Genomic DNA, 14,503 nt, shown 5'->3' with positions numbered 1-14,503 from the left:
AAATAAATAAAAAGATATGATATTAATTTAAGAATTTGCCCATTTTTATTATACAAAGCCAGAGACATTTGTATACTAAAACCTAAGCATTAAACGTTTAGTATTTGTTTATTTGGATCATCAAAAAAGTACAAACAAGATGGACAACAAATCATTTGAATGCGTCATAGTTATGTGACATATGTTTGACTTTTAGTTTTGCGTTATTGTTTTCCTTCAAGCAATTCATAGAAAAAGGTGGAGGAGTACCTGCTGTATAATGACGTCAGAAAAACGTCATTCTTCGCTGTCCTGCCATTGGTTTATATTAACACATCTCCTCTCCAGCCGTGGCCATATTTGTTGATGTGTCATATCAAAGTGACTTGCTGGGGCGATCAGCTGGATAGGCAGCAAGCTCAAAGTTCATCATTACACAGATTGCCTCCGAATTGAATTACACATGGACTTCTTGCATTCGGTGGGTGAAAATACAACCCATATTACTGAGCCATGCAGGTCACTGATGATAGAAGCTAATGTGAGCTACGCTAGCCGCAGCTATAGCAAACGTTAGCTGCTCTTACTTGAAGCTAACGCCACTCTATACAGTGTTAGCTTAGCTAGCTAAAGTTAGCAGTACTCCATCAATATGTCATTCTGTAGGGTAGGGTTAGGCTAAACGAACGATTACTGGTATGTTGTGTTGAAGCATTTACGTTTTTGTATGTAAAGTTGTAAGTATTTCTTGTGTCCATAGCTGGCTAGCAGGCTTGTTAGCCAAAGTCAGCATTTTCAGATATGCTAACCTTAACCTAAATTAACGGAGGTGTTGTCAAATCGCTCGTAAATACTGACAGGCCTGTTATTTGTTGATTACACATTAACCAGCCCGATGCATAAATGAGTATAGTTTGATTTTAAACACGACCGGCATCCGATATTTTCATATTTTATCACATTTGACAGCGTTGTGTGTCATGACACCTGTCACCAGTGCAACAGCCACAGGTTACATGTATTTTAGCTGTTAAACGGACATGCTCACACCAGATTCGAAATGGTCTTATCCTTAGGGCAAAGGGCTGATAATTATTGTCACGTTACATTTTAACAGCGAGGTAGTTTTTATAGAGGTTAACTATTATAAATTGTGCTGTTTTGTGATTCGACTTGCGTTTGGAATGTCGCAGAGCCAGTATCCCTTACTATTATACATAATTTTTCAGATCAGAAACTCAGTAGTATTCAGTGATTTCATGGCTCCCAGCTATTAATTTGTTCCCTTAATAACACATCAGAATCTGACAGTGCCTGAATAGACAAAACTTTATAGACAGAGATGGGATGACATCTTTGTCTAATATTCAAAGGACATCTAATAGTGAATTTGACTGCGAGAATAAAAGTGAAAGTGTGTGTACTATCCTGTTGGTCCATGTATTGTTTACTCCCTCCATTCTCCAAAGTAAACATAAGAAATACTATTTGTGTGCTTTGTTACACCTTTTTAGCATGGGTCAGGAAATAGCTAGTACCTGTAGGGAAAGTCAGAATAGTTGTATAAAGTATATTTCCAAATTGAAGTCAGTTAAGTGTATTTAATTTTATACCTGCTGTTTGGACTGGTATGTCTATCCCATCCTTAACAGTATGTTTGTTTTTACATTGAAGTCCAATGACAATACTATTTTTACGTAGTTATCTTGAATACCTATCGTAGTTGTGTGACGTTCTTCAATACACACCCTTAGGTGTGCCGACATCATCAAGTACCACGCCTCCTAGTGTATGTCACTTCATTATGTGTTGGTGTGTGGCTTTTGGGCATGACTTTGAGATATGGTTTCCTTTTTGGTTACATCATTTTGCAAGTTACTGTAAGGAAATATAAATTGGTTGTCTGTTTTTCCATGCATGACAGAAGACTAGTATTGTTGCTAATGACCAGGAAGAAGCAACATTCTAAAAGCACTTGGCAGCAAACTGACATTTAGGCTTTCTGTGACACCTTGCTTGCTTAAAGTTACTGTAAAACAATACTTAAAACATGGAAAACTCCTTATTTGTTCTCGGTCTGTCTTCCTGTCTCCACCAGATTTGAACTGTGCTAAGTCTGTGGAACATCTTGGTGCTGCTTCAGGTCCAAACAAGATGGAAGGATCGGAGGTTGAATCAGTGTTGGAGGAACTGCCCCCAGGGAATGAGTTTCACAACAGCACATCTAACATGGAAAATGAGGACGAAGTCTGTCATAACAGTGAAGATGAACCTATAAAGTACAGTCAAGTGAAAGATGAAGCACAGCTTGACAGTGAATTAATAAAGACTGCAGCAGATACTCTAATAGACTTTAAGACAGAGCCAGAAACTGAAATTCACAGTGAGACACAGGTACAGGAAAGTCAGCTGTCGACTGATACCAGTTGTCATGCTGGTTTAGTTTCTGTTGAAGGTGATGGACCTCTTTTTAGTCTTTCAAATGAGGCTGATGATGCTATGGTGGCCCCAGTTACCACTTTGGCCAATGTTGTAGAAAGCTCCCCTTCTGTTCTTGAGGGGACAATAGAAACCTTGTTGACTTTTGATGAAGTGAATGATTGTCCTGCCATCAGTCTTGACAGCAGTGAGAAGCCATCAGTCTTAGTTACCAATTGTCCTGTAGCGCATTTGTCTGCTGATGACAGTGGGTCAGCTGAGAGTCCATCATCCACCTCTGAACAAAGCTCTTCCAAAAACTCACCTATCGACTTGACAACCACCTCCGGGATCTCTAATGGCCCATCTAGCCCCAACTCTGACACTGTCAGCTCTTCACTTGCTTCCAGCCCCCAGACCAGTGCCAACATATCAGCCCCTTTACATACCTCGTCGAGCCCATATGACACAGACTGCAGCCGAAAGCTCATTTCCCAAATCCAGCGCTCACTGTCGCAAGAGTCGCTGCTGGATGAGCTAGAGTCTGAGCTGATGTCCTGTCAGTTGTCTGAGAATGAAATTGGAAGTGAGAGGAAGGAAAGCCCACCTGTCAACGGACTCCCTACAGACCAGGAGGGCTGCATGGTGGTCTTCGAAAAGTGTGTCCAGTACAAGTATGCCCAGCAGGAGAAGGCTATTCAGAGGTAAACCACTATTTTGCACAAATAATTCAATATGTTTTGGTGTCTGATATATTAATTCATCTGTGTTAAGTGTAACTGCCATACAAGGGCACCTTTATTATACAGAACAGAGCTTCCATTGTACTGTGCTGTTTCAGGAGGAGATTAACCTACTTGTTAATTGCCACTGTTCTTTTTTGCCGTGTATTAAATCTGCTGTGATTGAGCCGACACAGGGAAATAATTGTTTGAAAGCCTAAGCAGTGCTTTGTGTGCTAATAAAATTGTACCGGTTGACCTACAAGAAAAACCTGCACAGTGTCCTATTCAGCTCTAGTCTAGTATCCCAGTTCACAAATTAGAAATATTCTAGAACTTCTCAGTAATTTGTGATTTCTATGGGGATTAGGGACAGAACAAATTGTTTTTGGACACAACTGGATAGAACTACACCTGATTAAAGCAACAAAGCAAGTTGACAGTTGGTCCAGTGGGTAAATTAAATGTAACAAATCCTGTTGGAATTGTGACATATAAATTTTTGTTGTTAGCGGAGTACAGCTATTTGTTCTTTTAAGCGGAGACTATCTTTCCAATTTACTTAACCATGCCCTCAGCAGATTTATAAGACTGTTCCACATAAGTGGTAACAATCTAGGTTGTTTGTCATTCATCATATCAAGACTAACCCATGCCAGATAAATGCTTATAATGTTCTAGTCTGATCTAGGTTTCTATTTTAAAATGGGAGGGGGGCAAGGTGAATCTAGTAGAGGAAATGAAAGAATAGGTTTCAGCCAGATGTGTTAGGTTCCCAGGCTAATCCAGCCCCACTGCTAATCCAGATTATTTAACGTTGGACCTGATCTGGGTTGTTGTGTATTTTTGTGTATAGGTTGCTTGAGGAAAATAAGCGACACCAGGAGCTGATCTTGGGAATCTGTTCAGAGAAAGACACCATGAGGGACGAGTTGAAGAAAAGGGCAGAGACGGAAAAACAGCACATCACCAGCATTAAAAAGGTTAGTTCTGTACTCCTGTGGCTGACATTTGTTGTTCGTAGCAAAGAAGTATTGACTGGTTTAAATCACAGTTGGTGTGACAGATTTGATCTGTCTGTTGGACATGGAAAATAAAGTAAACCATGTGTCTCCAAACAACAATGAAAGCCATTGTCCACTGTAGTTTTTCATCAGCAAGAAAGCACTCCCCTGTGATGGTTTTGGTGACTTCTGGCCTTTGCTATACCATGGATCACATTTCACCTTCATTTTACTATTTCTTTATTTCAGGAAATGTTTATCTTAAGACACTTCCTGTATTATGAAGTCTTACTGCTTGATATTCATATATCCAGAATATTAGAATAGAATTTGAAAATCCATATTATCATAACAAATAAATAGTTGCACAGATTACATGACATATGTTTAAAAAGCGTTGGTACAGGCAGGCTTTGCTTAGAGTTGTAGGGCACAGCAGAGGACAAACATGCGTAGCAACACCAGACATAATTAAATCAGGAGAATGGCCTTTATAGATAGTGATTAAGCAAATCAAACAAAGCAGTGTGGAGAGAAGGAGAAAGGTACACCGAGTCCTGGTAACTAGTCTTCAACACACTACATATATATTAAAAATGGTATTCATTAACTCCACTAAGGAAATTATGTCATTATCCATATCCATCTATCTGTGTGATTACACAGAAACTACTCCAATAATTTTCATGAAATGTACACTCTACATAGCTAGCACCCAAAGTACATAACAGTAGTAGTGGTCTTTTCATTGATGCTGATGTAGCGTCATTGTTGCCATAGGAGAAACCATAAATGATTCAGGTGTACTTGGTAACAGTGTTGAGGTTGAGGGTGTGTTTTCATCATTGTGAGGTTGTCTGTAAAATTACACTAGAGCAATGATTTGGGTCAAGGATGGACATTTTGTTGCACATACAGCAAAAGGTTCCAGAGTTTGTCTTTTTTCCCAACATAGCAAGATGTTCAAGACATTGACTTCCAATACTGTGGTGCCTTGGCGGTGATATGTGCTCTCAGAATGCCATTATGGTAATAAATTAGGAACACACAAACACCAAGATTCCATCTTCTTGCTGTGCTTTGTCATTTATTTTACCTGCAGAAGTTCTGTGTCATTCTGAGAAGCAGGTTAGCTAAGGTGTGGCCCAGACTCAAGTCTTACCCAACATGTCGCTCATCCTGTATGCTCTTTGTGTCTGCAGTTGGAGGGCAGGGTGGAGGAGCTACTGAAAGAGCTCAAAGAGTCTCGGGATAAACTGATCCACCAGGACCAGGCAGCTAAAGCTGCCCTCCAGCAGATGCAAAGGGAGATGGCCTATCGTGTGGAACAGGTATCACTGAGACCCAAAGAAACAGATTCTTTCTTAAGATGGTCACATAACATATCAGTGTCTACCCAGTGTTCCCTTTTAAACTGCTATGCTGCCTCCATCTCATTATACCACATAGACACTCATATAGAATACAGTGTAAATAACATGTTTTTTCATTACAGTGATGTAATTTATGTACTGGTAATATTACAGATTATTAATATGAGCTCAGAGTCCAGATCTTGTGGTCAGATATCTTATTGGACTAGTAGTTTACTACAGAGAGGAGACCATGAAGAATCTGGTCCAGTTAATTAAAACCACATCAAGTGTATTTGTGTACACATGAAAAGAAAATGTATAGCTTTGTTTGTTGATTGGAATATATCATTTTATTCAATCTATAGAGTAAATAAAGATAAGTTACAACTGACCCGGTATTTTTCCACGCAACATATCATGTGTACTGTTGGGTACAAAAGTGGTTAAGGTCTTTGCACACCAAACTCTTGTTATTGCAGATGTAATCACTTGGTAAGTGAATATTGCTGGAAAGCACATTTTTCATCCAGTAGTTCCCACACCTAAAAAATTTGTGGAGTACTTTTGCCCCTGACAGTTTTGTCACACCTCACAGTTTTTAATTTCGCTGTTCAGTGAACAATAGCTGGTGGATTTTGTAGTCAGTCGACCCCTTTAAGCCTTTACCTTGTATAAGTCCTTCTCTGTGCAAAGATGTCACCCAGGTACCTGTTGTTGCAGAGGTCTGAAACTACATTTAGTAATACCTAACATATTAGTTTTTTGTTTGGTTTTAAATGAAAATTGTGTCACATTTGTTCCGCAAATCCACACCGCATTGCATGGTTCATATTCCCTATACAGTTATATAGGCTTAAACTGAACATGTAATCAGCTTATTGACTTAAATGAAGGAATAATTTAAAATAAAAAAACTCCTCCAGCTGAACAAGAAGTGTGATGAAGCCCGCCAAGAGAAGGAAGCCATGGTGATGAAGTATGTACGAGGGGAGAAGGAGGCCCTTGACCTGAGACGGGATAAGGAGAGCCTGGAGAAGCGTCTGAGGGAGGCCACCAAAGAGGTGGACCGCCAGGCTCTCCGAGGAAACCAACTGGCCCAGGAGAAAGGCAGGCTGCAGCAACTGTACGATGCCAAGGTACAGTTTATGCTGTTTCACTGTAGCATTTCATAGCATCCAGGCAAAAAAAAAAACTACAAGAACTTTACATGTATATCCAGGTGTGTAAATGTGTCAGTGCGTCACAAAGACGAGACATTAGCCCCTTTTACACAGCACTTCTGTTACAGGAATATTTTGACTTTATTCTGGAACGATGTCTGTGTAAACGAAATGGTGGGATCATTTGGTCCCACCTTTATCGTGGCTTTGTAATGCCTCTGGAGGTAGTAACAGAGTCGTGATAAAGGGGGGGGTCATGATTCCGGAACGCTATGTAAAAGGAACTCCTCTCATTCCACAACAAAGATGTGATGTTTTGATGACAGCGACTCCCGAGCCTGACAGACAGCGGGCGCTTATGGAGGCACTGGCAGGGATTCTGAAACAGCCACCTGGGTGCCATGGCTTCATACCAGGGATACCGCGGCTACGACAGCCATCCTTCAGGAGTCTGGGTCTGCTCGAGGTTTCTGCCCGTTAAAGGGAAGTTTTTCCTCGCCACTGTCACCAATCACAAGTGTTTGCTCCTGAAGGACTCTGTTGGGTCTCTGTAAACTTGATTTGATTCTGATTTGAATTGATAAAGCACTTTGTGACTCTGTCTGTGAAAAGTGCTCTATAAATAAAATTTACTTACTTACTTACGTGCCACCGGTGCTGTGGCTGCATGCCATTTTCACCTGTGGCACGAAGCCGTGGGACCCGTGGCACCCCAGGCGGCTGCCACAGAATCCATTTCACTGCCTCCATAAGCACACTTTACGCTGCGCTGTGTCACCACCCCTTTGATTCCGGAATGCAGGTCTGCTGTGTAAAAGTCCATCCTGTCTCACCTCTGCTACTCCTTTGGCTTGGCTGTGGAAATCGGTCAATGGTGGAAAGAAGGTGCGATCACCATCTCACTTTTTTTCCAGGATCCCTGTGTAAAAGTGGCTATTCTGAACAAATTGGAGCAGAAACCACAGGTCATATGTTCAGTTGCTGTAGCTTTAACCTCCTCTGTGTGTGTTCTCAGGAAGGGGAGGTTAACAGGTTTTCTCGAGAGGTGGAAAAGTTGAAGGAGGAGATCAATTCGCATCTCATCAAGGTTAAATGGGCCCAGAACAAGCTCAAGAGTGAAGCAGATGCACACAAGGTAATTTAGCTGTGCTGTTTTTGAGGTTTTTAAATACACCATTTCCTTTTCAAGCACTGGTACCAAATGTTAGGTTTTTAAAATGTAATTTGTGCTATTTCACCTATGTATAACCTGACTATTATGATTGATTTGGAAACTGGGACTTCAATGTGAGTTTAATGTTAATTTTCTTCATTTTTTCCCCTTGTTTGTCAAGATGTGCATGTCCTGTTTTTAGCATACAAATGACCCCCTCCCAAGCCATATTATCTACTGCAGTTACATAAAAGAACATGATGAGTTTTGTCTTGTGATTGAGGGTCTAAATGAAATGGAGTGAAAACAGTACAGTAATGATCCTGCAAGGAAATAATCATTAAGGATGTAGCTATTTTTGTAAATGTCTGTAACAAATAATGTTTTTTATTTTTAAAAGCCTCCCAGCACATACAAATGTATAAACAGAGGAAAAGCAATAACACTGTTGTTGCTCAAGGCCATAAGAGCTAGACCACTAATGTTGCTCTATGGAGCGGATCGCGTGGTAGATGCATTTGTAAATCATTCTGTTGACACATACACGTTGGCAAGAAAACAAAGTGCCCATCTGAAAACAAGTTAAAAAAAAAAATATTGCAACCACTTTTTATGTGCTTTTCTGACCTAAAAAACCTCTATTTGGTGAAATAAGATTGTATAAAATAAATAAAATTCTTCTTTCTGTGTGACTCAGTTAGCCATTGTTTGTCTGTATCTGTGCAGGAAACTAAAGACAAACTGAGAGAGACCACGTCCAAACTGACCCAGGCCAAAGAAGAGACTGAACAGATCCGCAAGAACTGCCAGGACATGATCCGAACATACCAGGTATGTGGTATTTATCACATAGACGTTTTAGTGTAGTCACATCCAAGAATGTTAGCAAAGATAAAACGTATGTATGAAAGAAAACAAAGTAGTAATTTGTGTACTTACTTCTGAAACACTCTTCTACAGGTTAGGATTTTGAATCAGATATGCTCTGTTTTTTGTTTTTTTTTTGTTATGTTCTACTGTATGTACACTGTAATCTCTTATAAGGGGATTGGATGTCGCTTTTGTCTGTTATCTTTTGAATGCAAGTGCTATGTACTGAGCAAGCATGAACCCGGGATGAAGTAGGTTTCATTCAGTTTTTTGAGTAGAACAGCAGTTTCCTTTTGTACCTTGTGATGGTAGTAAAGAGCTGTGTAAGATTTGTCTTTGTGGTGGGAAGATGAGTTTGATTTAGAATATGGTAGGATGAAGAACATCAGCATATCACAGAAAAAGAAAAGGAGGAAACGGTATAAAATGACAACACTTCCTAATTTTTTTCCTCTCAATTTTTATTGTAATATAAAAGGAAATTTGTTGGACACATAAAACAGTCATTGTTGTCTTATCACCTGTCTGCTTTTTTTATTTTTAATAGTAAAATTCTTTAAACCTTTCTTTTCTCCAGGAATCAGAGGAGCTCAAGTCCAATGAGTTGGATGCTAAACTGCGGGAAACCAAAGGGGAGCTGGAAAAACACAAGCAAGAACAAACAGACCAATTAGAGGTGACAACCACTGTGCACATTTTCTGACATTTATGTAAACACATGAACTCAGCCGCTGAATTGCTATCACACAGAGCCGACGTTATCTCGACAAAATTGGAGGCTGTGTATATACAGCAATCAGAAGCATGACTTTGATTTAAAATGTATATTCACTCATTTCTACAGGGGGATTATTCACGCTGTTATCGATGGTCTTAATGTCAACTCCTCTAGTAAAAATCTTTACTTTCAGCTGTTTTCATCAGACCAAGAGCTGTAATTGCCTTAAGTAGGAATGAGTAACAGATTGGCACAGAATCTCTGCAGGCAGACTCACATGTGCATGGACTCAGCCCAAACACAGAGGCCTGTTTTTCTCTCTCTGACCCATTCTAAAGGGAACATGCTTTAAAAATAAATGACCTACAAATAATCAATATCAGGCTTTGCTTTTGAACATCCCAGAAGACATTGTTCATTTCTTGCTATCCACAGTCCTCTTCATTCACTCCTAGTCCTTAAATACCTTTCTAACGTTTCATGGTCATCAGATTGATTTAAATATAAGCTTAATTTCAATATCAGTGCTTTGTGTTTTCTCTTTGTGTACATTTTATTTTCCTCCCCCTGGCACAGAATGCAGTAGGGTATAGATGTCATCTTATCTGTCCATCTGTCTATCTGTGTGTCATCAGTTTGTTTCCTTCCAGAGCATAATTGGAAAAATATCCAGTATTTTTATACCTAACATGCTGCATTTTATTCCTTGTGTTGAAGTGATGCTTTTTGCTTTTCTGTCTGCTGTACATCCATCTTTTTTAACTGTTACAACTGTCATATTTCCATATACAGTCGCAGAAAAATTATTAGACCATCAAAAGTCATTAAAAACAATGGTTATGCAATCAAGTACTAACTCCTGTGTCTATCATGGGACTAAAACAGACAGAAAAGAAAACATGGAATGCCTAAAAGCACTGTTTTTGGCAGTACAATGCCATTGATATTGATGTAAGAACTGAAGTGATTTTGGTTATTATCAAGAAAACCATGGAAAATGGCTAGATATCAGCTCAGAAATTAACTCTTATGAGCTATTTTTGTTGATATCATTACATTTGTCCAAACAAATGTACCTTTAGTTCTACCAGGCATTAAAACGAACAAGAAATTGAAGAAAACAAGGGTGGTCTAATAATTTTTTCCACGACTTTATGTTTTGTGACTGATGTAAGGTACCGTTTTCTCAAACTACTCCTCTTGTTATTGGGCTAAATTAAACTAAACTAGCATCACTACAACTGAACTGCTATCATTACGTTTCACTTTCCCATTTAGTAAGAGTCATTTTACTAGTTTTACATCTTCAGCAGCACAATCAAGATTTGCTAAAGGCCCGTAAAACCCAAAGATGCTCAATCAGCCTTTACTCTAACCCTTTGTGATGTAGAGAAAGGAAGCAACTCTAGAATGCATCTTGTACAAAATAATATTATTTTTAGTTGATGTTCTAATAATCCTTTTTTTGATACCTGAGTTCACCAAAGTCAGCCTCTCTGTGATATCTGACATTCATATCCTCTGTAACTTCCATCTGAAATGTGCAGTTCATTTCATTTGCAGGCCCATATTGATACTTTGCGCAGATGGTTTTAGGATGTAGGTCACTGATTTTGGCAAATATTACAGCCCTGTTGATTAGTTCATGCTTGTGTTTATTTTCGTATATGTGTTATGCGTAATACATGACCATGTCCATCATAAATAATGCAAACAAAAAACTTGAATTTCTTCTAATATATATTGACATAGAAGTGATGGGAAATGCAGTTTACTTCTCTGCTTTTCCTTTCCCAGTGTTTTTTATTTCAACAGATGTTCTTGCAAATGGCTACTAATAAGTTGAGAAGCAGAGTATCTGACAGTGGATTTGTTAAAAGCTGGGACCAACCATTATTAAGATTCCTTCACATGCTTGATAAATTTAAGGAAATACATCTGCAATTTGATACAGAAAATTGCACAAGGAGGCTTATGTTGATGTGGACATAATTTAGTAATTTGTATTAAAGATCAGGCATTAGGGATCTTGAAAATTTAAGAATGTAATAAAAAATAACATTAAAAAAGTGTTTACAACTGCAACACAGCCCTTTTTAACCTTACGCTACACTTCCATTTATTGTCTGAGAAATAAAAGGCTTAGTGTGATTAAAAATGGCTTAATCTGAAATACAATGGAAAAGTGGACAAGTATCTAACGTATAAATTAATGCTTCTGGCAGGTTCACAGAGTAAAGGCAAAAGAACTGGAAGACCTGAAGAGGAGTTACAAGGAGGGCATGGATGAGCTCAACACTCTGCGCACAAAGGTTTGTCGCATGAGAGCATCTGTGTGTAGATGAAGTCAGTGATATATGAGTTTCAACAAGTCAACTTTAGAACAGAAAAATAAGGCCTAAAGGGTGTTTAGTGGAGTGACCATTATTTACATTAAAATCAATTTATTTCCTTCATCTGCATAACATTGTCTTTCAGATTCTCTATAATATGAAGTCTTTTGCAAATAAATCTTTTTTTTTTTTTTTTTTAATAATGGTTTCATATTTTCACTGTATTATTTCATAGTCACCTTCTGATTGTGGTTCACACGCCTATTTTTTCCTATAAATCATACAAGACTTTCAATTAATCGAAACATGCTGTTGACTTCAGCATACTGTATCAGTATCCTGACACTGAAGTACTGAAGAGGACAGTATACTGTAACAGTGATTCATGTTTCAACCACAGAAATTAGACACTTTATTTTAAATCTAATGCTTTTATTGCTGATGTTAGTAGCATCACATTATTATTCTGGCAGTCGAATTTATCAGAGTTTAATCTGAAGAACTAAAGAAGTCTCTTGGGTGAGAGATGAAACGTTTGCAAAAGAGCTAAACTAGTCGAGTTGAACTGAGAAGAACGATGACCTGGGCAAATGAGAACCTACACAGACAGACTTTAATACACTGTATATACAAAGGGTTTTGTTGGATGGCAAAAGAGAATAGTTTAGATTCATTGATTTCATGATATTCCCAAATAGAGGTTGTGGCTGAACAGTCGAACCACATGATAATTCAACACTAAATAACAGATCTACAGATAAGCAATGTACTTATTGTGACCTAAAGTCACTGCATTTATGGGTGAAAAAAGGCTGTAGAACTACACAAACGTAGCATTGACTTAGATGTTGTACATATCAGTGTGGTTTTATTTATCATGTTTGTCTGTTTTGCAGTTAAAGTGTCTAGAGGACGAGCGTCCACGCTGGGAGGATGAACTGACCAAGTACAGGGAGATCATAAACAGGCAGAAGACGGAGATTGGCCGCCAGAGAGAGAAGCTGGAGGAGATCAATGTACTTGAGGAGCAACAACAGCGGTATACACACTCACACTAATCAAAAGCAGTACTTAAAGTAAAACATTTAGCATATACACTGCACTCAGCTGCAAGTGCTGTAAGTGTTCAGAGTAACAAGGACAATGGGATGCTCAGTCAGTTAATGTTCATTTTAGAGGGATATTAAGTGAATTGCTGGTGCAATTTTGATTACGTTGACTCTGCAAATAAGTGACATTTGAAAAAATACTGCTTTCAGCATGTGTGTTTCAGTGTGTTATTAACTGAGCACAGCCTTTGCATGCAGTAAATGTCAAAGTCTGAAATAAACCCGGGCATTGTAATGGTGAAAAAGATGCCTGTGTGAGACATTAGTTTGGTGTTTTCATTATTTGCCTAATTTTGGTAATGACTTTCCGCATCTCATAGTCATTCTTAGAAGGGTCAGCGAGGGCAGCTAATAAGCTGGAACAGCTACCCTAATGATGGAAACTAAAAATGAGATAATGTTTGGATGCTGATACTTAACAGGGAAACGGCAAATATTACCTTCTGTTATACTGTTGTTAATCTAGTCAGTTTGTTCATTTTCAGAAAGACAAATGGAAGTATTGTTTTCTTTTTGCTTTTGAAAGAGCTCCACAAATTCTAATTCAGTTCTTGTCCCTTTTTTTTTTTTTTTTTCGACTACCTTATCACAGGATTCAAAGATAGGCCAGGGACAGATATAGCACAGAGGGCAGAGAAACTTCAGTCCCTCTGTGGGTGTGGGCCTCTGCCAGCCATGTGCAGATGACTGGATAGAGAAACTTTTCCACTTATTGAAAAGGTTTTTTTATTTGTGCCAAAGTGCTGTAAGCGAGTGGCATAAAACCAAATTGATTTATGCAGGAACAAATGATCTTCTCTATTTTTTCTTTTTCATTTTGAGAAGCATGATGTTCTTTCCACAACTCACACTAACATTTCTACTAAGGGCATATCGTTTGATGTTTTGGTTTTTTTTTGACCCAGAGACAACTTCACCTTCAATAGAGACTGTGAACACTATCCTGACATACTGTGGCTCTTTGTTGCAGATTAACTTGCAAATTAGAATAATTTTATTAGGGCTAATTTTAGCAATCTTATGCAATGTGAGTAATCCATAATTAATGCCTAAGGATGGAAAATTGTTTTCTTTTGATAAATGCACATTGCATGTAATTGAAATGAAAATTAACAGTTTAGTATTTCCACTGCATTTCAATTGGGCATGCTTTGTTTTTAATTATGAGACAGTGTAAAATGTCTTGTATTAATTGTTTGGCTGCAGAATGTCCGTATTTTAGAGTAAAAAGAAAGCTGTCAACTCATTTTTATTTTAATGAAATGTTCAAAGAAAGCATACATTATGATTTAAGGTGTTTCATTTGTGTCTATTTAGGTAGTATAAAACACAGTTACAATCTTTGTTGTTGTTTTTTTTTTTAATGCAGTGATAAGCAGGAGATTGCATTTCTGAGTGAGGAGGTAGATGGCTTGAACAACCAAATGGCCGATCTCCAGCGTGATGTACAAGGAAGCAGGGAACGGGAAGCTGAGTTACTGGGCTTCACTGAGAAGCTGAGCAGTAAGAACGCTCAGCTCCAGTCAGAGAGCAATGCACTGCAGGTTCAGCTGGATCAGCTCACCGGCAGCTTCAGTGAGCTCCAAGCACAGCTGGAGGAGACTAGTCGGCAACTGGACGACAAGGTTGGCCAAAAGATACACAGTGATGTAGAAACACATGCAACTGAACACAATTAATTG

General features: G+C 38.6%; 1 protein-coding gene across 3 annotated transcripts in view; it reads left to right on the top strand.

Moving 5' to 3' along the window:
• Positions 1 to 349: 349 nt before the first annotated feature.
• Positions 350 to 14,503, top strand: part of ccdc186 (coiled-coil domain-containing protein 186) — a 39,890-nt gene continuing 25,736 nt past the window's right edge. For all 3 annotated transcript variants that reach the window (XM_030163216.1, XM_030163214.1, XM_030163215.1), the window contains exons 1-11: positions 350 to 460; positions 2,078 to 3,101; positions 3,976 to 4,102; positions 5,326 to 5,454; positions 6,402 to 6,614; positions 7,654 to 7,773; positions 8,518 to 8,622; positions 9,239 to 9,337; positions 11,605 to 11,691; positions 12,609 to 12,751; positions 14,191 to 14,446. In XM_030163216.1, coding sequence (XP_030019076.1) covers positions 2,134 to 3,101; positions 3,976 to 4,102; positions 5,326 to 5,454; positions 6,402 to 6,614; positions 7,654 to 7,773; positions 8,518 to 8,622; positions 9,239 to 9,337; positions 11,605 to 11,691; positions 12,609 to 12,751; positions 14,191 to 14,446 — 2,247 coding nt within the window. In that variant the 5' untranslated portion in view covers positions 350 to 460; positions 2,078 to 2,133. The remainder of the gene's footprint in view (positions 461 to 2,077; positions 3,102 to 3,975; positions 4,103 to 5,325; positions 5,455 to 6,401; positions 6,615 to 7,653; positions 7,774 to 8,517; positions 8,623 to 9,238; positions 9,338 to 11,604; positions 11,692 to 12,608; positions 12,752 to 14,190; positions 14,447 to 14,503) is intronic.

This window comes from Sphaeramia orbicularis, chromosome 19 (genome assembly GCF_902148855.1).
Source record: "Sphaeramia orbicularis chromosome 19, fSphaOr1.1, whole genome shotgun sequence".
Lineage (NCBI taxonomy): Eukaryota > Metazoa > Chordata > Actinopteri > Kurtiformes > Apogonidae > Sphaeramia > Sphaeramia orbicularis.
Note: the sequence above shows the minus strand (reverse complement) of the source record. Positions and strands in the feature narration are given on the sequence as shown.